The sequence below is a fragment of the Megalobrama amblycephala genome, linkage group LG3 (genome assembly GCF_018812025.1).
Source record: "Megalobrama amblycephala isolate DHTTF-2021 linkage group LG3, ASM1881202v1, whole genome shotgun sequence".
Classification (NCBI taxonomy): domain Eukaryota; kingdom Metazoa; phylum Chordata; class Actinopteri; order Cypriniformes; family Xenocyprididae; genus Megalobrama; species Megalobrama amblycephala.
The window spans coordinates 23,438,375-23,463,051 of record NC_063046.1 but is presented as its reverse complement, the minus strand read 5'-3'; the positions used below and the strand labels follow the sequence as shown (position 1 = coordinate 23,463,051).

The window sequence follows — 24,677 nt, the reverse complement described above, 5'->3', positions numbered from 1 at the left end:
TCATAATCATGCCTCTGCACTATCTTTGTCAAAACACTTATTTATTAACAATTATTCACATATCTATAATTTAATTATCTTTTTTTATATACATCCATATAATGTGTTTATGTTGTGCATTTATTTGATTGAAAATACAATAAAAAACAGTCATAATGTGAAATATTGCAATTTAATATAACCGTTTTTAATTTGAATATAATTTAAAATGTTAATTTATTTCTGTGATTGCAAAGCTGAATTTTTAGCAGTCTTCAGTGTCACATGATCCTTCAGAAATCATTTTAATATGCTTATTTGGTGCTCAAGAAACATTTATTATTAATTTCAATGTTTGCTGATGAATAGAAAGTACAAAAGAACCAAATTTATTTGAAATTGAAATCTTGAAATGGAACTACAGTCATTTTTGATACACTTAATGCATTCTTGCTGAAGAAAAGTACTCACAAAAAAAAAAAAAAACTCTTACTGACACCAAACATATGAACAGTAATGTGTGTATACTATATTTGTATATTTATATTTACATCCATATAAGAAACACTAGCAGTATGTGCTCATTATGTGTGTTTGTTTGTGGACATACTGTACAATACTGTACTAAGTGTATTCACTGAAACATTATCCTGTGTGAAGGTTTGGATTGTGACAGTAAAGGTAAACACATTGGCACATGTCTTGTTGTCAAGTATAAGAAGCTGACCAGACTGTGTCTTTACAAAAAAAATGGGGAGAGAGCTATAATGGGATGGACCGAAAAGAGAGACAAAAACACCAGCTTTGCAGCATGGGTTAATCACGGATATCAGACTCCTCTTATAAAATATATTGGACTGTTTTCAAAGCCCTTGACTGATGAGTATCTTCCTACAACAGAAGGACAGATTACTGTTCAATCCCTCTCTGTCTGATATTCCGCCTCTTACAGTCTCTCGATTTCTCACTCTCAATCTCATATACTTTGTCATATTTTTTTATTTTTTTTTCAACCAAACTGAGCACTCTGTTCTCTTTCTCACCATCTCTTGAGTATCAATACTTCGATAATGGGCAAAAGCCTAATTTCAATAGCGCCCTCGCCCAATTTCTCCCTTTATCTCTCTCTCTCTCTCTTTCAGTTTCTCTCTTCCTTTCTGTGTTGGTGAAGTGCTAATGGGAGTGTAGGGGTGAACAAGTGCTACATTATTGGCAGGCAGGCAGCTGGGAGGGAGGGCTGTTTTAGGATTCAGCCAGGGAAGCACTCTGCTGCACAAGCCTGTGACTCCAGGGACAACGCTGGATTAGTGGTCAGATATGGTGGCATCCTTCAATTCCATTTGAATGAACATGTTTGTATTTGACTTGTAGCACACATGCCTTACAATGTTAGAATATGGATTGACAACGATCTTGATTTTATATCATGCTTGCTTATATCTTTTTAATAATCTTTACATTAAATACTTCAGCCAAATACTACTACTATTACTAATGATAATATTATTATTACAGCCATATTTATCGACCAGCATATCAGCTGATATTTTTCTGTTTTTAAAACGTCTAATTTTCCATCATGAAATTGCATTTATGTACAGTTTATCTGGCTTATATTGACCACTGGCCACCTTGCTCCTATAGCTTCGTTCCAATTAGTGTATCCCTGCTAAGGCAGGATGTCCCTGAGCTCTGAACACTAAGCACTTCTTGGAATCCTGTGATGTACAAGGCTAAAGGAAGTGTGCAGATATTTATTTTGACTGACTGCCATCCCTATTGGAAAATACAGTTAATCTGTGTTTTGGAACATGTACTGCAGTAGCAGCTTCTGCTCTAAGATGGTCATTAGCTGGTGCTAGCAGGTCAATGGACAGTTGAACAGCCACCATCTTTTAAAATCAGTTTGACCAAATGGAAGTTGGTTTGGTCCAAGATGGTCTTGCTTTAGCTAATGTCTATCTTAGACCAGCTAAAAAACAGTTACCATGTTCCAAAACAGTTGCCAGCTTAATCTGGATTTTCCATCAGGGAGAGAAGAAATGCAGATTACCTCCATGGTATTATTATCAGTAACCAGAGTCGAATGTTGGGAGAGGGAGATTAAGGGTATACGCTTAATCTGAGGTATCGGAGTTTCGTATTAAAATGAAATAATTCTGGTCATGACGCAACGGCTGTTAATTTAATAGTCGCTTGTTGATCCCATAGAGAGAACCGCAAGAAGCGCCTTTTATTTCCTGATTTGCTTTGTACGTCCGCTGGCTCTTATTGGTCGAGCCGTATGCTGATTTGACAGACAGAGACTGTTAGTTTGCTCCCAAACCCCGTCAGTCTGTCAGTGGTCTGGAAATGCCAAAGCGCCTCCTCGCTGCTCACGCGCTCACACACAAAGCAGAGGGTTCCGGTGGTGCGAGCTGGAACGATCCACTGATGCCGCTTCTTCGTTTAGGTGCTTAACTGCTCCTTAAAAACGTCGAGGGAATCTCTTGTCCTCCGACGTTGGGATTTTTTTTTTTTTTTTTAGTTTTGTTTTCTTTCTTTCATTTGGTTTGCGGATTTAGACACAGGATTGTTTTGTGATGGGTGGTGGAAGCGAATCACGGATTTTTTCTCTTTTTATGGAGACCAGAGTGAGCCGATTTTATACTGTTGAAAGCAAGTTTTATCTTGATAAGAAGCAAATGGTGGAACAGAGGATTCTTTAGTGGCAAAGGATACTTACTCAAGAGATTAACACTTTCCACACAGTTTTCTCAACTGAAAAGGGGTTTTCTGGTTCGCAACATTGGATTTTACATTTTGTTTGACTGACGCAGCATCGTTTTGGAGTATCTTATTTGGAGATTTCAGTCCTTTTATTCTACATTTCTGGGAAGAAACAATCTTTAAAAGAATAAACCCGGACGAGACGAAGTTATGGAGATGCCAATGATATAAAACCTGTATATCCAGGTCAAATGACCGCTTTCACTCGTTCTCCAATCTAACCACCTTATATATGACATGGAAAAACGGGGACTCCACAGCGTCCTTTATTATTTCATTCTGAATGCGCCCCTGCTATTCTGTGTAAATGGTGAGTAAACTTGGGCAGATTTTTAGTCTCTCCCATGTTGCGTATTTACTCAGCAGGAGCACAATCTGTTGAGATGCTCCACTTAAATCTATTAGTTTTTTTATATTTATTAATTTACTTGTGTGAAATTAACGCACTGTAGCCTACTTGGTTAAGTTTAACATTTTTTTTTTTTTCATGCCATATCGTTGCATGTTAAGCCTGTTATTGAATGCAAATGAATTATGATTACGCATAGAGAAAGTCAGATACAATTTATAACAAAGCTTTTAAAACACAAAATGTAGCCTAGATGTGTCACATTTTTGGAGAAAAAAGACATTTTAGTGTATCTATTTGAGGGGTTTCATTTAACCAAACTATCTGTTGTTGGTGTGTTTTCTTCATAAGCCACATTTACTGAAGTGCCCAAAGATGTGAGTGTCGGTGAGGGCGAGGATATAGAGATGCCGTGCGCTTTTCGAGCCGTCGGAGTCTCGCCGTTCTCTCTGGAGATTCAATGGTGGTACCTCAAGGAAGCGGCCCCTAAAGAGCTCGCTCACGAACTGCAAATTAGCGCTCCGGCCAACAGAGCCAAGGTAACGGGGCTTTCGTTGTTTTCAAAGCCTAAACAGGCATTTTTAGTTTTAAGTTCCTATTTGAGTACCAGGAGTGCTGTTTGATGGCCGCAGTGGGATGTGGCTGGGCTTCACGTGTCCAGTTGCATCCAGATGGATCCCTAGTGATGAGCGATCCCAATTAAACGCACTGAGGCGATTAATTATTAATTTATGTCTTTGAATCAAGTTGGGTTGTGTGTTTGTGGGTGGGCATTCACAAGAAGGATACGAGTGTGATGTCATGCCTAATGATAGAGAGAGAGAGAGAGAGAGAGAGAGAGAGAGAGAGAGAGAGAGAAACACAAGTAAATAAATAAATCTATTTTACCCTGAGATGGTTCATTGTGTAGTACGAGAAAACAATGATCAGAACTTTCAATTACGGACAGACAAACCAAAATAAATAAATAAATGTTCTTGTGCATCTCCACTTTTATCGATGAAGCACTTTTTTTATATTGACAGTGACATGAAACACTATAGATGTCAGTTGAACCGTTAATACGAATCAACAAAAAAGTTCTGACATCCGAAAGATGAACGGGAACTGTTGCTGTCCATGGTGCTACTGCCAATAAGTGGGCCTCTCGTTCGTTGTTAATTGTATGCTCTTTCAAGCTTCAATAAAAGTTGCCCATTGATACTGTGACACGAGTAGCCTGATTAAACTGCTCTTGATGGCTACTCATGTTTATTTTTTATGTGATCTATTACAGGTTGCCCACCGGGACGCCACGAAAATAAGCGTGAGTACAACAATTCGTATTGACAGTAATTGTATTAGGCTGTGTGATGTTTAGTAGAATCAGAATCTCGATTAAAGAAAGAAACGAAAATATAAAAATACTTAATAGGACCTTTCAACAGATAACAGGCAAAAGAACGCTACTATGTCATTCCTTAAATTGCTCAAACTGATCTGATGACATTAGCCTACTGATTCAGCTGACATGTTTTGTTAGAATGATTAATAGACATCTTTCAAATTTGTTAACTTAAGGGAATTTAATGGCTTTCAGAGAAGTCAACTATTTCTAAAATAAAATAAAATAAAATAAAATAAAACTCAACAGGTAGCCTATTTCTTGGGGCTTTGTCTTCTGAGGTTGGACCCGCTCAAATCGTATTGCTCAAGACTAGTAGGCTACTTTTAGCCTGCATGTAAGATGTGAATCTATAATAAAGCGATAGTAATGGCAGTCGGCTGATTGACAAATGAAGCGTTTGGTAGTTCTCAAAGTTCTCGAGCGGCATACTGTTGCTATGGTTACTTCCACGGGCGGACGCTATTTCGAACAGAACTAGGAAATTTGGCGGCACATGAAAATATGATAGGCCTACCATTTTGCTTGTAGCTATTTGCTCATTGTAGCATGTAAAATGTACTTTTGTATAACAACAATTTGTCCGCCACCCCCATATTTTGAACATGTTTTGTTTAATGGTAAATAATATGAAACATTGGGTTGCAAAAAATGGATACATGTCAACAAAACCTGTTGTTGTCTCTTCGTGAGCAGACGGTGAGGGTCCAAGGCAACGCCATTTCCCACAAGCTCAGCCTTTCGAGTGTGCGGAAGGAGGATGAGGGAGTGTATGAGTGTCGGGTTTTGGACTTGTACTCTGATGAGACTCAGGAATACAAGGTGCAGGCCACTCTGCGCGTGACACCGCGCGAGGGAATGCTGGCCGAGGAGGCCGTGTCTCACATCCAGAACCGATGGCCACTGAGGAACAGCAACACAGCGACAGGTGGACGGGCTACTTCTGAACCAGGCCAGGGGCAGGGAAAACCCCGCGTGCCTCCGCCGGTTGGAATGGGACCCGCTCCCGCCTCACCGACTACTGCGGGATCTGCAGTCAAGTCGTCAGCTTCTCCTCGGCCAGGCAATTCATCTATCCTGAGACAACAGCACGGATCCGGTGAGTGACAGTGCAACAGCGACACCGAGCGGTCGAGTGAGGAAAAATAATCAGGTGTTTTGTGTTTGTGAGATTTTTTTATATATATATTTTTTAATTGAATTAAATTATGAAGCCAACTACGTATTTGTTTAATGTAAAATAAATTGATTTGGAGTTCTTAGTGTATACTGTAATTGGGCTCATATTGAAATGCAGAACTTTTTTTTTTTTTTTTTAAATCAAATTACTGATATATTGGCTACGCTTAAGGCCTTTAATTCTGATGTTATTGCCATGATATCATTGAGCAGATTTTGCTGTTGACATACCTCTAGAGAGAGCTGTCTATTTCTGATATATGTTTGAAAAATTATGTGTGTGTGATGGGAATAGATTTAACTTTTATTGCCCTACCCCTAAACAGTGTAGGCAAATCCCGTAGGTCCATTTACACATTGCTTTTCTATCATGGTTGGACTTGCATTGACTTTTTTGTTTTTATATTGAGCTAATGATATTTTATTTCTCTTAGCCCTAAGCATAACCCTCCCAGAATTGTCTCTGCATTTATATAGATTTTCATTAGGACATTATTTAGTATGTTTATTAAGCTGTTTTCCCACTGGGGACAGTTGGCTGCCAAAATCCTGCTCAGGATTGGTGCTTTCAGGTTTTAGTATCACAGTGGGGACATTTGGTCGCCATGATGTAGGAGATTGTTGACCCACACACACACTTATCAGTGAAGCGCATCTCAGAATAATCACATTTGCTGGAAGGTTTAATTTGTCACCCTGCCTTTTCAAACCTCTGTCTGCTCAGTAGGCAGTCTAGGAGAAAATTGTGTGTGCGTGTGTGTGCGTGCGTGTGTGTGTCTGAGTGTCTGCGTGTGTGTGTGTGTGTGTGTGTGTGTGTGTGTGTGTGTGTGTGTGTGTGTGTGTGTGACTTTATTTATCGTACATTCTATGCTCTGTGTGAGAAAATGAAAGCAACAAAAGCGTTATTAAAGCTGTTGGCGACACCATGTCTGTCTTAAGCAGGAAGTGGCATTTCGATCTGTCCAGCCTCAGAGCATCAGTCTCGACCCTTCTTGTCTCTTTATGACCATGGTACAGTGTGACAGAAAGGTTATCAAGATATCACCTTGTCTCTTTAACTCTGGCCTCAGGGTCAGGGCCTTTATTTATTGGGGGCTTCAGTGGCGATTTAGAGGCTTGGGTGTGTTCTGACTCTCGCTTCTGTCACTGCGGGAGTGATTCCTGCAGACAACTGAGGGCGATTACATCAAGTCTCTAACTGAGCCAGAGGAGTTTGTGGCAGGGATGCATTACCATGCAGTGACTTCTGAACACTGTGGACTACAGTGAATTCAGAAGAAATGACACAGTGAAGTATCATGTCGATGTCAATAGTTGCGTTCTAGGACTCCAATGGTGAACAAGAACAGATCATCCCGTTTTATGACTGTAAGTTATATTTTTAGATTCTCATAACAAGATATTTAGTTAAAACATGTTGGAGATTCTACAAGCCTGACCAGCAAGGTAATTCTATTATAATTTATTTTCAATTCACAGATGCACTATTGTTCAAATGTTTGAGGTCAGTATGATTTTTAAGTTTGTTTGTTTTTTAAGTCTCTTATGCTCACCAAAGCTGTATTTATAACGGTATTAATGTGAAATATTACAAATTATTATATTATATTATATTATATTATATTATATTATATTATATTATATTATATTATATTATATTATATTATATTATATTATTCCTGTGATGGCAAAAAATATTTTCTGCATCATTACTCCAGTCTTCAGTGTCACATGATCCTTCAGAAATCATTCTAATATGATGATTAGGTGCTCAAGAAACATTTATTATTATTATAAATGTTGTGAGTGCTTGTTCCATTTTAATATTTTTGTTGAAGCAAAAGAATCCTTTTTGATACCTTGTTGAAAAGAAAGTTCAAAAGAACAGTGTTTAGTTGAAATAGAAATATTTTATAACATTATAAATGTTTACTGTTATTTATGATCAATTTAATGTGTCCTTGCTGAGTGAAAATATTAATTACTTTAAAACAAGAAAATCTTACTGATCTCAATATAGTAAATTTCCTAGTGAAAATAAAATAAAACATTTCAAATGTTTAAAAAACTAGTACAAAGCAGCAGGATGCATGTGATGATATATAAAACTGTGATGCATGCAGGGATGGGCAGTATTTCAAATAAATGTATTTGAAATACGTATTTGAAATATGAAATAATATGTATATATGTATTTTGTATTTAAATACTTTTAAGCTTAGTATTTTTGTATTTTCAAAATACATAAAATACTTTTTACTATTAGGCAGCTAATTTCTAGTTCAAGATGTGCCTTTTTCATACATGTGAGCTGCAGCAGTATGAGTGCATCTACAATTGGGTGAACAAATTATCTGGATTCCTGTAAGGAAATAAGGAATAATGCTACCATCGCATTCAAGTGCTTTGCTGTCAGAAAGAATAGGAATCATGAAGGAATTCGTATTTCTTGGGAAAATCTTGTTAAAGCCAAAATGTATTGAAGATATTTAATTTAGAATAAAATGTAGTGTGCCATTCATTGACAACTATATTAGCATTTACAGCCCTATTTAGTCAGCATGTTGACTAAAGATTCTGTTTTTTCTGTTTATTTATTAAGTCAAATACATGCTATTTTGCTGTGTACAAAACATACTAAATTCTTGAAATGGTGATATGCTTGTTTTGACTTTAACATCAAAACAAGGTGATCTAGCTTTTGTGGAAAAATGGTGATAAAGCATATCTGTCACAGCAGAAATTGATTTCCCCTCTGCCATATTTAAAGTTTATGGCACTCCCAACTTGGGAATTGTGGTAACAGAATGACTAGCGAACTCGTATTCACAATAATTCCAATAGCATGTGAAGGCAGCATAAGATAAGGTGAGGATATCATGGGTGATTCTGCCCCCAAATAGCATTAGCATTAGCGCTTTTAGTGGGCAGGAGTAATTGACATGTTAGAGCAGGGGTGTCCAATCCTGCTTCGGGAGGGCCAGTGTCCTGCAGAGTTTAGTTCCAAACTTCCAACACCAATTAAACTTAAATCAGTGAGTGCTCGATATTAAAAAGAGTTAATTTAAGTGCAATATGACATGAAAGAGAACTCAAATTAAGTAGGCCTACTCACAAGCTGTCAGAAAGCTTTCTGTGCACCCCACAACAAAGATAACTATATCGATAATAATAAAGATGCCATAAATGTAGAACTTGTTCTAAATTTAAATGATTTGCAGAGTCCACACCACAGCAATAATGATAATGGCACAAAAAAAAAAAAAAAAAATCTATTGTTCGAATCACTTTTAGAGTGATTTCATCCAGCTGAGCTGAAAAACAGCCAATCGGAATCAATCCTGATTTAAAGACCCCTGTTGAAAATATATGTCTATGTGCCATTTTTAATATGCTTGTAAGACAAACTGTGTATAAATACATCAGTCAACACCTTTTCTGAGTATTTTTAAGTCCAGAGTACCAAAGACAGGCACAAAAACACAGTAGGAAACCGCTCCTACCGGGAAATATTAAACCAATAGTTCCACTTGCCATTGTGTAGCAGCAGCATTTTCTACAATTACCGAGCGGATTAGCTAGTCAGAGCTTGTGTGATTGAGTGCGGGGGACTAAATTAGCCTACACATTCATGGACCCACGTATACTAAATAAATCAAGGGTATTGAGTTAAATTTAAGCTATATGAAAGCATAAAAATATTATCTTCACAGGAAAAAAGTTTAAATATGTCAATCTGATTATCAAATATGATTTTTAAGGGATAAAATGATGGACTACACTGGGACTTTACAGAGCTCAAGCATTTAAAGCAACAAACGACATAACTGCAGCACATGCTTAGAATAGGCTAATATAGTGATCTTTATAGTTATCATTCACGGTGTGATACTTCACAGTTTCATATGTATTTTGTGTATTTTCAAAATACAAAACACTGTATTTTTATTTAAATACATTTTTCCACACAGTATTTTGTATTTTTATTTTAAATAAATTTTCATGTATTTATGAACATCTCTGGACACATGCTGTTTTGGGACCATGACAACCGTGTGTGTATATATACATCCATGTTTGTGTGTGTGTGGGAGTGACTGTATGTGTGCCAACATGCTCAGCCAGCCCTGTCTTTAGTGCAGCCAGACATGGAGGCAGCCATTTGGCGAGTGAGCATGTCGGACATTAAGAGGACCGGTGCACTGATCCTCCACAGTATTTCATTCTTATTTCTCTATTATTCATGCTTTATTGTTCTCCCTTTAGAATCGGTTCAATTTTAGGATTGTAATACAAAATCAATTAACCATATTTATTTAAAAAAAAAAAAAAAAAAAAAAAAAAATGTTTTCATATAATTAGGTAATTTGCCTTTGCTTGGAAATACAAACCATGGTTTAAAATCATTAGTGGTTTGGGTCAATGCTAATTTCTCCCTTATTTTACACAATTGCAGTTCACAATAACAGATTTTTTTACAGGCATTTTGGTCAAAAGTATTTCAATTTTAATGTTTAGGTCAAAAATAATTTTAAAATAATGTTTTAGACTTTTTTTTTTTTTTTTTGTGGGCTTGTGTACCTTTGCATTTAATATGATGGAGAGCCTCCATATTACACTTATGAATGTGGAAAAGGATTTTTATGCCTGTCAATCACAAATTGATTCAAAACCAGCCAACCAACTCTAGTCATACTGTCATGTGTCTATAATTTAACATTGACAGAAAGATTTCAGATTTATCTTGGCTTTCTCTTTCCCCCTTTTGGTTAAGAGCTCAGTTTGTGTCATTGGAGTGAGAAGGTTAAAGAGTCATCTGCCACATTTGAAGGATTGCACCTTTCAGTTCTGACCACAGTATCAGCTTTTGAGGAGAGAATGAAAATTCACCCCTCGCTGCTCGCACTCACTTTCTTTCTCTCACACACCTCCTCTTTTGGAAACATGTATCTGTCACTTTTCCACATGTCATCTCATTGAGTGGCAGAAACAATTAATATTAAAGGAATGCCACGGGCGGGAGCTGATAAGCTTGGCCTTCTCGCTGTCAGGTGCATCAAATTGCCTCTTGCTGCTTTCGCTTCTTTTGTTATTTTTCCCAGCAGAGTTTGGTGGCATGTCTGTTCTTAATGGAAAGAGCAGATTAACTCATTGCACTGTTGGAGATGGATACAGATTCCCAAAAACAAAAAGGTTAAAAAAATGCAGGTATTTAAAGAACAATTCCTGCCTAATGAAGGAACATTCATTCAATCATTCAAATTATTTTTGATGTTTTTGTCGTTTGTGGCTCATTTCATATTAATGCTAGTGCTTTCTGGTTGTATAATTAAGCTCCTTGTGGTTGTCCTTAGGTTAAATTGACCTTAGAGGTTTTTTATATAAAGGTTTTTAATACAATGAAGAGAAAGAGATATGAAAAGAGGAGAGGCACAAACAGGCTTACGCAATGTCTCTACCCACAATGCATCACTCCACCTCAGGTGACCTTGGCGCCCTTGATAAGTTTATATCACTCTAGCTGCACAGCTGTTTTAATCTAGTTTCTGTTTGTGTGTGTGCGCGTGCGTGTGTGTTATCAGAACTCTACGTTCTCTCAACATCTAATGCTCTCTGACATCAATCTGGTTATTTTGCCTGTGATAATTATACAAAATGCATGTGTCCCATTCCTGGTTGATTTTTACTTATTTTTTAAGCTCATTTTTGCCTCCCACACATTTTATAAACTTAAAACACCTGTCATCAAATTGCATTCCCCCCCTTAGAGCGAGCACGGGGGGTTGTGGTGGTGGGTTGATTGCATGCTTGAGGGGAGAAGCCCAGTGTTTAGTGCTTCTGGACAGCTTTCACACTTAACTGATGAGCCTCATCCAGCTGCAGGCCCCCCGCCACAGACATTTATTCACTAGATATGTTTTGTTACTGTGTGGGAAGCACTTCAGCACTCATAGACGAGTGTTAATTGTTTCATCTTTGCTTCTGCCATGTTGGGACACTGCGCTTAGTTGTGTACCTTCTGACTCCACTAGGGAAATCAAGGGGAGCATTGTCGCAATCTAGCTTTTGTTTGGCTACATAGACAGCGAGAGAGAGAGAGAGAGAGAGAGAGAGAGAGAGAGAGAGAGAGAGAGAGAGAGAGAGAGAGAGAGAGAGAGAGAGAGAGAGAGAGAGAGAGAGAGAGAGAGAGAGAGAGAGAGAGAGAGAGAGAGAGAGAGAGAGAGAGATATATATATATATATATATATATATATATATATATATATATATATATATATATATATATATATATATGCAGGTAAGCCTGAACATAATAGATAGATGATAGCTGGCTAAAATCGGTGTTGAAAAAATGTTTAAAAATGGGATGTGACAGAATAAATGGACAATCCAGAGGAAAATTAGTCAGCTTTATGACTCATTGTCAGCTATTTCAATGAGTGCAGTATTCACTTACTCTGCCCATCATACTGTAGTTCAGACAATCCCTTAAGACAAATAGCATGTTACTTCTATTTACACCTGTGTTGATGGCATCTATTATTATTTGCACATAGTGCAAACAAGATGCTATTTGCTACACAGTATCTGCCGCTATTTACTACTGTAAATAGCATCTTACTTTGTTTTACACTTACGCCAATGGCTGCAATTTGTCCATCCACACCAAACGAAATAGTAACACATAGTGTAATACATAATAATAAAAGAAATAGTGACACAACACAATAAATCACAAAATAGCCACCAGTTCTTTCTGTGTGGACATTTTATCAGGCCCTGTTTCAACCTAGTATTACGATGTGTTTTTGGTGATTCGATCACATTAATGTTTCCATCTGGTATTAAAATGCTTTTCAAATGAGTCTCACATGTTAAGGTGTGGTCACATTATTGATAATAGACAATTTTGTCTAAATGTTAATGTAGATGTACATCAAACCAAGCAGCTTTCTGTTGAAACCGATGCAAAATCTGCATGGGGAAATCTTTTGCCTTAACGCAAAATTCATGATGGCATGAATTCCTATTGAAATGACTGTATTTTACCCTTGAAAATTTGGCGAACAAGGGTAAATGTGACTGCACCTTTAGATGACTAAGTAGGCAGTGCTTCACCGCAGTCAGGGACACATGATGGATGAGCATTTCCACTACAAATGCGATGTGGTCACATGCATTTTTGACTACTTCCATATGTGGTTTCAGCGATCTGATCACAAAACATTTTTGACCCAATTTTGGTCAAATCATATTAATATTAGTTCATGGAAAATCTATATTAATATCAGGTGGAAACAGAGCTTGTCTCTCATGACATGCTACAGCTGAAAAGAGTAAAACCAAGAACACATCCATATTTGGTGTTTAATAGCACTTTCTTCAGTCCCATAAATGCTGTGGGTTTGGCCACATGGAGCATAGTTACAGAAAGAGAAACCAAGCAAATGACCAAAAGAATTTGTTTATTATGAGAACGGATGGTTAGAAAAAAAATTCTGTTTAAAGTGCAGGGGATCTCACAGATCTGGTTAGGACACAGTGTAAATGTACTTAGCTGCTGCCAAAAATATGCAACATGAATTTAACATGGATGTAAACGGAGCACGCACTGTAAAAAGATCACATCATTTTCAGAACTCACAGAACTTCTTTTTTTCTTTTCTTTTTCGGAAAGATGTTTCATTAACTGGACATCGGTTGGTTTTTAAACGACAGTATAGAATGCACTGTACTTCCTTGTTTTGTTCCTGTCAAAAATTAAAAATAGCATTACCCTGACTAAGGTCTATAACATTTAAGCAGTAACTGATAGTCTTGGTGTCTTTTCATACTTGAAATGGCTAAAAACAGGTTATTTGCCAGAATATACAGTATATTGAGTGTGTTGGCTTTATCAATATTCCCTCTTTTTGAGCTATTCTGGCTTAAATCTTCTTGTTCGCTCTTATCCAGTTGGAACAAGTGTCACCCACCCTTTTTCATTTCCATTATCTTTTTTTTTTTTTTATGTTTCTTATTTTCCTTTTCATAGGCTTACTTTGTATGTGAAGATATCATAATTGCATTGCTATTTGGACCACTGTTTTGATATTATAAATCATTATAGGTCCATCAGCATCTTAAGTACTTGAAACAAGAAATCATTTGCAGGTGTCATTGATTTACTATATCAGCCTCCACATTCACAGGCATGCTGGGACAGCCAAACATATGCCTGTAGCTTATAAACCAAGGTTTCGACAATCCTAGTCAATTGGATTTTGAGGTGTGCAGAGTGTGCTGCTGAAACTCTATTATCCCTCCGAGGGAGAGGAACACGGCCTCAGCTCAACAGATATGATCACACTGTAACCCTCTAATCCTTCATCTTTAGAGTCCACTGCTTCTGATCCTCCAGTGGGCCCTCAAGGGTCATTATAGCTCCACGTAAGAACACCTGCTGAGATCAGAAGGGGGTAAAAACAATTGATAAAAGCAAAATATGGCATGTGACTTATTTTTGTTTAAAAATGTAGCAAGAACACTGCATTTGTAATACTAATGCTATTACCAGTAAAAAAAATGATTCAGAAGTGGACTTAGATCAGGATGGTTTGCCATCATTAAGACAATCTGCATTGCATCAGGAGAAGCTAATGGAGAATGTCAGGTCATTTGTGCATGGCCCGAGGGCTGGACGGAAATGAATATTGCTGTGAACTGATACATTTAAGCATTTGTGTCTAGAAAAGAACAGGGTCGGTTAAGAGAATTCTGCTTTTATGGTGACTAGTCCACATGAAAATGTAATCTCAAGGTTGTGGCAAGACCTGAGGCAGGATGCTTCATGTAGCATATATAAAATAGTGAGAAAAGGGGCAATGGGAACAAATGACCCAGAAATGAATCTAAGAGACTTAATATTCTGCATGCAGTCGGTCTGCTGAAGACGTGCCTAAATTCACATATATCTTAAATATCCTTACAATTCAATTCACCAGAACTAAAGGATGCCGGCAACTCTTTGTTTGAATAATAAAAACAATCCTTCTCCTTTTTTTTTTTCTAGGATGTGATTTACCTTTCCCATTTCTACATAACTGTACGAGAACCATAATCCCTCAAAGGTTATAAAACATTATTAAAAGTGGCACTGACCTCGATCATTGGGGTGTGTTCATTAAATATGTTATTAAGCGAACAGACAGATTAATGTCCTTTTCTAGAGGGTTAAATGAGGAAGAGGAGGAGATTACTGGTGACATGTGAGTAATGAGCTGGACGCAGAAGCCCTCTGCGTCGATGTTGACTGTAATTATTTCCACAGCAGTCAGGGTCATGACTTTGCCATTTTAGCTGATTTGCACGTCTGTTCGTGTATTCACTTACCCTTGTTTAGTCTAATCTCATGTGTATCTATAATGTCCCTTGGTAAGAGATTTTCATTGCGTGCAGAGTGACATTTTGAAGGACGATCCTCTGGTTTTAGCAAATGTGTGTCCCAGCTTCAGTATATCAGGTTTTTAAAGTTGTCTATTATGGCTTCAAACAAAGTATAAAGAGGAAAATCTGAACGTTTCTTTGTGTCAAATCAAGAATAAGCCCTGCTGTAATGTTTGACTTCTCAGAAAGAGCATGAAATTAAACCACACCGTTTCTTCAACCACCCTCCACCAACTCAACCAACCATGCACGAGTACAACAACATCCTCTTCCCTCTGCAATAATGATGATAGAAAAGAGGAAGCAAAATAAATGTGGTTTCTTAAGACATATGGACACGCTCCAGGACCCCACTGTAAGACATGCTCCTAGAGCTAGTGTGATGTCGAGCTAGCATGCCGTGTGCGATGTTCCTGTCACGAAGCAGCCTGGCACACCATGCTAATCTGCTTGGGGATAATGGGAGAGTAAGAGTAAAGGAGCGTCGTGAGAAATGGCCATGGGAAAATCAGAACTGCAGAAAACAGACGGCCGTTTCACACTCTAAAAGTCAGCGGCACTGCAGCCCTGTTAAGCAATGAATCATTACTACTTTGTTTATGTTATGTGAGAATGTACGTACATCTCTATATTGGAGAGATGTGTCTTATAAATGCATCCTTCTGGCATTTTCTTGTTTATTGTGTGTTTGCGTAAGTGCGTTCATGTCACAATCTGTTTCTGTATTCTGCTGTGCCGTTGTTGGCTAGCGCTCAAAAGGCCCATGAGCTGCTGTTTTGCTGTCAGTCACAGAGAGGAAATGTCATGTAGTTTCCACACAAGGGCAAGTAGTTTACATGGAGGCCCAATATGGCTTTTATGTACAATGTTAGGAGCTGTGCGACATGTTTTTTTAATTCTCCAGCAGAGCTGAGTGCATTTTTTTTCTTGTAAAATGAGATTGTCAACTTCGATGGAGGCATGAGGCGATAAGAGCAAAACTGCTGAGCAGTTATTATGAAAGAGCCATTTGAAGGACTTTAATGATGTGAAATATGGCCCACATGCTGAATCAGATTTTGATGCAATAAATGTTCTCAGACTAAAAGCAATGAAAATGCTCTCTTTGTCAAACTAATGCAAATGTTCTTGGTAAATGAATGTTTAAAGAAAAAAAAAAAAAACTGATGGTATTCATTTTATATGTTAGAGTGCACTGTGATCTAACAAACATTTCTGTCTCTCTCACTGACATTTGCAGGTTCCGGAACCATGGCAGCCACTGAGCCACTCCTTTACATCACTCTGCTGATCCTGCATAAGCTCCTCCCCTTCCTGTTTGCCTACTAAGAGACCACAGCCAAACAACTCGCAATGATTTCACTTTATGTACCAAACGACAAAGGGAAAATATAACTACGTATATATAAATATATATAAATATATCTACCATTATGGCACATCACAGAGAGGAGTGGGATAGCCTATGACTTTGGAGAAAATTAAAATATCAGAATAATAAAGAGAAGGCCAATTTCTTTTCTGGGACTTGTGTAGAAGATCTGTGTCAGATTTGGATGTAAAATGGATTCTATATGAAGCATGATGAAAAAAAAACAACACAAAAAAATTAAAATGAGTCTATGTGAATTAGAGCTTCACAACTGTGTCATACACACAACTGACATCCATAAACGCTGCATCCAGTTTCCAAATACTAGTGTTTGCCTTGCTAAATGCATGGCTGTCTTAATTTATTATTTGTTTTTGTTTTTTGTTTTTTCAATTATCAAATAAGGTTTGTTTATTTGTTTGTTTTCCATCTCACTACAGTTTCAATTTTGGCATTGTTCTTACTGGAGTATCTGATGTTGAATCATAAATGACTTGGTCTTTTGAGATCACATTGTTTTATCATTGTTTTTTTTTTTTTGTTTTGTTTTTTTTGTTTTTTATCAACTTTTTTTTGTTTGTTTGTTTTATCAACTTTTTTTTTTCTTTTGCATGAACTGTTCAGCAGTCTCATTTTTCATTTCATAAATGTGAAAGAAGGCGCTCTCTCATGTCAGTTCTTTCTACAAGACTGTGTGTAATACTGTGTATTCTGTTCCCTCACATCTGACTTCTGAGTTCTCAAGCATTTTTTGTCTCATAATGTATAAAATTGCAACCTTATATATTTTGATCAAATAAGGCACATGTTACCATAGTGGTTGTTAGTCACCTCTAATAATGTTTATTTTTATTAAAGGTATGGTGGTCAAAAAAAAAAACATTCATTTATAAAATTAAAAATGGAAAAAAAAAAAAACATTGGTATGTTGCCAACACAGTTGAAATAAAAGTTGTTTCTTTAAAAAAAAAAAAAAAAAAAAAGTTTAGATTTTTACATCTCAACAGCACTTTTTTTGTTTTTTTGTTTTTTTATTCAGGTGCACTAACACCAGGCAGCTGCATGACGGTAGTGTCTCAGCTAAACACTCCAGCCTCCCACGGGTGTCATGAACTGTAATGTATTCTTCACAATAGGATAGGCCCAATTCCAGCTGAAAAACACATTACTCTCACAAGCATCACCAACTGAGCACAGCTGGCGTACAACTCATGGTTCATTTCATTAGTCAAATGCACGTCACCCTGTCAAATAACTCTTAACTCTCTGCTGCTGTCTTCACTGAACCCTGCTCCGCTCTCTTCCGCTCTACCTAAACACATCTCCTGATGAATGGCAGAGGCATTGTTCCTTGCTAAAGCACTGCATTCTATTGTCTTAATGGAAGCCTGCAAGGCATCACAAACCAGACTCTCACTGACTCAGACATTCATTGTGTTTATCGCTTCCAAGTAACTGACTTTCACTCACTTTAAATTTAACAAGCACAATGAAAAGTCATCTTCCTTTCAATGGAATAAATAACAGTTTATACAAACAAATGGATCCAAGGGGTAAAAATGAGAATCCACCACAACATTAGCATTTTTCTTTTTTAAAACAAAATGAGCCAGGTTGCTTTTATTCTGCTTGGTGAAGGCCTCTTCTCCCTATCAAAGTAATGAGTGTTTGACATGGCCATTTATATGTGTTACATAACAAGGCCCTGAGTGCTTTCCCCATCGATGTAAATCATCCCTCATTCAAGTAAATAACACAGCTCCCTCTTATTTCCGCTTCCTTCTAAAATCCACTTCTCAAGGAAACATCAGAGATAGACAGCAAAATCCCGCTGTGGATTTGTTGCAGATTCACTCGTGTAAGACACATCAGTTGACAATAACAAAGTGCATACTGGTTATAATTGCTTTGTCATTGATTGATTAATTTGCACTCTTTCTCTGGCCATCAATAAGAATTAAAATGACATTGCCTCACAGAATTGAAGATGTATATTTGGTTGCTCTTTTATAGCTCAGGTCTTCTTAACTTTATCTTAGATATTCGGTTAAATAATTGCTTAGGAAAAAATAAAATGAGACAATAACTGACATATAATACAAGTGCAGAGCTATACAATTAATGTTTGTTGTTAAATTTCAGATGATTTGGTTTTGAAAGAATGATCAGACATGTTTTGCATTAATATTAAAGATGTACACTGAAAAAAAAATAGTGTAGGATTTATCCTGAAACAATTTTCACTCAGAAATTGCAGGTACATTTCTCAAATAAATGCAGAAACGGCAAATAACATATTGAATTAAACATGAAATATTGATGTAGAAAGACTGAAACAGTATTTTCTTGTAAGACGTACTCTGATCATCTTTGTTTTATTTACAACTTTGAGGAAAAAAAATTTAACAGTATGCAGGCAAATCTGAGAACAATTTGTGACAGAGATCTCCCCTGATATAGAAGAGACTCATGAGATTATAAGGGTTGTTTATCTTAGGATAAAAATCTGAAAAGAAGGACACATTTTTGGTTTCCATTATGGTCGCATTACTGTCTAAGAGAAACAACAGAGATATGAAAGAGATCTCATTCATCATCTTATCTAATATGCAGAAAGCCTAAAGTAAAATGCTGTCGCTTTATGACAACTTTGTGTGCTTCAGATATGCTTGTGCCTAATGGGAACAGCCAAATGCTGATATCCCTTGGATTTTAAACATTGCAGATTAAAAAGAAATGGTATGGCACATTACAAAGAAGATTTTCCTTACATATATACTGTAGGCTATCTAAGCGTGTTTGGTCCAGAAAATCACATTCATATTACATCTGCAGTAAAAAGTGATGGAAGAGGTTAATGCAGTAGCTCCAGTACTTAACTGTGGTGACTTAGCTTTTATAAGGTGAAATAAAATGTGCGCTGGACACAGTGCACACAATATTGAAGTAATATGCCACAATAAATAAAATTGCAATTTTAAGATGTCCTTGCTGTATCACAGAGTAATGGCTTCATTAAACTGTTTGCATGTGATGAAAAGTGATCAAATACAGTAATATGCATTGGATTCTTGCTGTAATATTTATGTGTGGATTATCAGCAGATGGTGAGATGATAATCTCGGCAATGGACTATAGCCGAGGCAGAAATTTGTTTCCACACAAGAAACACAAAGTATTACAGTAGATAAAAACTTCAGAGCAAGGTTTGCTGCATTACAGTGTGTTCAGTTCATAAGCCATTTCTGCCGATTATAGTCAGCTGCACAGGGGCATTTATAACCCCCATCTAAGGACACAAAGGAAAGTGCCTGAACTGGGACAGGACATTGGAATCATAACTGGGTTTCATTTGTTTGTTTGTTTTTCATGGTTGACAGTCAGTGCACACTGAGGTGATGCATTGTGTACCAGAGACTTTTGCCCTCAGACTCTCACTTACACTCAGGATGATCAATTCCTTGATGCAATCTGTCTCGTTCTAATAAAGAACAACAGAGAGATAACCAAACAACAGCACAGAGGTGTTGCCAATGAAGTAAGAATAGGCTTAATGCCAAGCATGGTCTCAGATCACTGTCAGTTGGAGTGACGGTGTCAGACCCCTCGACAAATTAACACAAGCCCGCTGGCCTGACCAAAACCACAGCCATTCAAGACTAAAACATTTCTGAGGACTCATTCTTAAAGGGATGTATGAAGATGTAATGCAGTTTCGTAACTAATAGTCCTTACCCCTTACAGGCTATGATTACATATAGCACCGGTTTACAGTCTTAACCAAGATTGTGGTCTCAAGGCATGTCTTTTCAAAAACTATGAAAGTTCAATGTGTAATTAAATCATTTAATATATTGATCATTCATACATAGGGAAATATATTTTCTTTTCGTAAGGAAGACTTGAACCTTGGAGTTCTGGACTGTGGGATCAATTGAGTCTCTTAGCTCGAACAAGAGCCTGACCTTCTCCTGCTTATAGCCCAGACTGATGAATTTCAGGGGAAGCTGTAAGTTGTTTCTTTGTTTAGGTTATTATGTCGTCCTGTATCGGAGTCTGAGAACCCAGTACACTACTCACACTACTAAACAATGGCATAAGTGCATTAAGTGCGTAAGTACATGGGGGACACACCTAAAGTTTATGGTTGTATCAGTATATGAGCAGAGCTGAGAAAAAGATTTTCCATGAATAATCACTCTAATCTGGACCAGTTCCTCACACAAAATCATTTTATGGCTTAAGAAGGAAGTGTATGAACTTGTGAATCTCTCACAATATCTTTACATAGCCTACAATATCTTTACATGCAACCTAGTTAAAAGGCTAAGATAGAGTATCAAATTCCCTTATATTTTTACATTTTCTGAAAGATAGTGAAAGCCTCCACTATTCAATGAGGTGGTAAAATTGGGTTAATGGTATAATTCATTTCATTTCATTTCATGGTATATTTGAAAATATACAGAATAATATGGTACTGCATGTGTATAAATATATTGCAGATATATTTACTCATTCAGTAAAAACATATTATAGAGAGAGAAATGTAATATATTTTATAATTATTTGCATTATAAATGTTTCATATTTTCAAGCTATAGTAACTGTCCTGCAGAGTTTAGTTCCAGCTTCACTCAACACACCTGCATGGAAGTTTCTAGTATGTCCAGTAAGCTCTCTTCAGCACAATGGTAACCCCAAAAACTCAGACATACCAGAAAACATTTTAAATTTCAAAATAATAGAACATTAAACACTAACCGATCTCCCCCTATATTAGTGTTGTGCAAAACACATGAAATAACACTTCATTTTAACATACTCTCCTTTAACAATCAGAAGCAAAGCATGCTGGGACCTAAAAATCTGCTGTAACTCATTCTGTGAATGTGTGTATATATGTGTATGTCCATACATTCACATTTATATGGGAACATGTATGTGCAATATATGTACACAATAAAGGATAAAACTTTATGAATATTATATGTAATGCTATTTTTGTCTTCATTTCTAAATATTTTATATGTATCAATACACTGCGTTCCAAATTATTTTGTCTTTTTAGATAACTGGTATCAATCTCAGACAAAATAATTTGCCAGATCTATGGAAACCCTACTTAGAGGTTGTTCCACATTATTAAGCAAGTCAGAGTTCTCATGCAATATGGGGAGGAAGAAAGATCTTTCTGAAGATGAAAAGCATGAAATGGTGCAATGTTGTGCAAAAGGCATGAAAACAACTAATATTGTGTGAAACTGAATGGAGATTATCGAATTATCATAAGATTTGTGAGTGATTTAAAGCACAGCAGAACTCGGTCAGATAAAGGCTTATTTAGGAAAGTTCCTGTCAAAAAAATTAATTGTATTAAAAGGGCAGCTATAAAAAAAAAAAAGCCAGTGTTGAGCAGCAAACAGGTATTTGAAGCTTCTGGTGCCTCTGGAGTCTCAAGAAGCTCTCCATGCAGGCTGGCAGTTGTGCATAAAGATGCATCTCAGTAGTGATGGGTCGTTCGCGAACGAGCCGGCTCTAAGAGCCGGCTCTTTTACGTGAACGTCGGGAGCCGGCTCACATATCTGAAGAGCCGACTCTATTTTTAAAAACAAAGCCTATAGAAATTCAATCATTATGTAATGAATGATTTAAATTTTATTTAAAACAATAGACTAATAATTCAAAGAATAACACAAAAAAATATAATTATATAAGCCTAGGCGCACACACTAGTGATGGGCATTCCGGCTCTTTCGTGAGCCGGCTCGTTTGAAGAGCCGGCTCGTTTCGTGAGCCGGCTCTTTAAATAATAAACTATGATTTTGACTATGATAGGTGTGAAAACAGTTCTAATTAAATTATTAAATGAAATCATACTCGCAATGTCTCACAATTTCACAAATAGTTTTCACACCTATCATAGTCCAAGACATAGTTAAAACATTTATTATTTAAAGAGCCGGCTCTTTTCAGTGAGCTGAGTCAAACGAGCCGGCTCACAAAAAAGAGCCGGAATGCCCATCACTACATCTCAGCCACTCCAAACCAAACTTCACAAAGAGAAACATTTACAGTGGTTTTAGAAATACATGAAGACTCATTTTTAAATAGTTTTATTCACTGACTAATGCCGTACTACAATGGATGGATGGATTTTTGGATGGTTGGTGAATGGCCACCACATTCCAGCAAGACTGTGACGTCAGCAAGGAGCTGGTGGGTGATGATTTGGGCTGGAATACTGGGAAGTGAGATGGAGGGTATTAAAATGACTTTTGCAAGATATGTGGAGTTCATAACTGGCCATTTTCAGCTATGGTATAAAAAGGAGGATAGTGCATAGTACAATGCACTATTGTACAATGCACTATGCACTATCCCATGCTGCAAAAAAAAAAAAAAAAAAAAAAACACAGCAATAAAACAGTTTGAAAATGTATTTCTACACCCACTGTTTCTCTTTGTTAGGTTTGGTTAGTGGTGTCTAAAATGCATCTTTACACACAACTGCCAACCTGCATGGAAAGCTGCTCAACACTGGCTTTTTTTATAGCTGCCCTTTTAATACAATAAATTTTTTTGATAGGAACTTTCATTAATAAGCCTTTATCTGACCGAGTTCTGCTGTGCTCTAAATTACTCACAAATCTTATGATAATTCGATAATCTCCATTCAGTTTCACACAATATTAGTTGTTTTCATGCCTTTTGCACAACATTGCACCATTTCATGCTTTTCACCTTCAGAAAGATTTTTCTTCCTCCCCATATTGCAAGTAGGGTTTCCATAGACCTGGCAAATTATTTTGTCTGAGATTTTTACGTTATCTAAAAAGACATGGATAAATAAACAAACAAACAAACATAGAATGCAGTGTATATAGCCATACTGTCACAGTTATCTTCTGTTATTTTCTGTTTTCTGTCACATGCCTTCTTTGTTCATTTGCCGCCACTCATCAGTCACTATGGTCACTAACCATTCATAACATCTGTTCGTCCTTTGAGTTAATCATCACCATGTATTTAAGTTCCTCCCTTTGTTCTGTTCATTGTTGGTTGTTGTGTCTGCGCAATAGGACACTGTTTCGTTAGCTTGTTATTCTAGTTTGTAATAAATCTTATGTTATTTCATCTTCGTCTTCAGTGGATCCTTAGTGTTACAGAACAATCGAGCTGACAATGGATTACACTGCAAATTTTGTGGCCGTGGCTCAGAAGAGCCATGACTTTTTGTCTTTTTCTGGGAGTTTTTTTTTTTTTTTTTCATCTCACCCTCATCAGCGCCTTCGATGACGTGACCCTGAAGTCATTGTTCTTGAGTGGGACGAACTATCACCATCCCGTTGACCTCCCAGACACCCCCGGTCTGAACTGGACGGAAGCCATCATCTGATGTCAGGAGAGCGTCTGTCCCCCAATACAGAACCCAGCCAGGGTTTTTTTTTCCCAGGGGTTTAGCTTCATATGCTCAATTAGCAGCATAACAACAGAACATGAGAATTCACACATCATCACATCATGCACCTGCTGTGTTTGTGTGAATGGAGAAAAACTGAATAAAATTTATAGGCTATAAAAGTAAATAGGATTACACAAAATTTATTTAACTTAAATTAACAGATTAACAAAAAACTGTGTGACAACGACAAGTAGTATAAGCTACACTTGTTTTTGTGACACTCGCATTGTATTTGTATTGCCTTGTTTACATAATGAATAATAGTTTAGCAAACGAATGTTACATGGCAAATATGGAAACATATTTGGATTCTTGCCGAATGAGACGTGAGCCCAATGTCGTTTCAGTTTTGTTATAAATAAACAAATTTTGGCTTGATATTTGTATGTTGTGAATGCCACTATTGCCTAATTTGTGTTTTATTTAATTTAAAGCTACTTATTTTTCATTCTTGTTCTGTACTGAAAACCGTTAGGCCTAAATATAAAGGATTTGTTGTGGAGTGAGGGGAAAATAGCCTAGGCTTTTAAAGGGTTAGTTCACCCAAGAATGAAAATTCAGTCAGTAATTACTCACCCTCATGTCGTTCCACACCCGTAAGACCTTCGTTCATCTTCAGAACACAAATTAAGATATTTTTGATAAAATCCAATGGCTCAGTGAGGCCTGCATTGCCAGCAAGATTATTTCCTTTGTCAATGCCCAGAAAGGTACTAAAAACATATTTAAATCAGTTCATGTGAGTACAGTGGCT

At 36.9% G+C, this 24,677-nt stretch overlaps 1 protein-coding gene across 1 annotated transcript; it reads left to right on the top strand.

The window, feature by feature from the left end:
- Positions 1 to 632: 632 nt before the first annotated feature.
- vstm2b (V-set and transmembrane domain containing 2B) lies at positions 633 to 21,390 on the top strand. Its single transcript, XM_048184680.1, has 5 exons — positions 633 to 3,058; positions 3,449 to 3,636; positions 4,374 to 4,403; positions 5,178 to 5,580; positions 16,327 to 21,390. The coding sequence occupies exons 1-5, from the start codon at positions 2,986 to 2,988 to the stop codon at positions 16,413 to 16,415; spliced, it is 783 nt and encodes a 260-aa protein (XP_048040637.1). The 5' UTR covers positions 633 to 2,985; the 3' UTR covers positions 16,416 to 21,390.
- The last annotated feature ends 3,287 nt before the right edge of the window (positions 21,391 to 24,677 follow it).

What these genes read in the sequence shown, in the direction of transcription:
- vstm2b (XM_048184680.1), top strand. Translation starts at nt 2,986, where the DNA reads ATGGAAAAACGGGGACTCCACAGCGTCCTTTATTATTTCATTCTGAAT. An exon ending in CCTGCTATTCTGTGTAAATG is followed by an intron (nt 3,059 to 3,448) that starts GTGAGTAAACTT and finishes TTTCTTCATAAG; the next exon opens with CCACATTTACTGAAGTGCCC. An exon ending in CTCCGGCCAACAGAGCCAAG is followed by an intron (nt 3,637 to 4,373) that starts GTAACGGGGCTT and finishes GATCTATTACAG; the next exon opens with GTTGCCCACCGGGACGCCAC.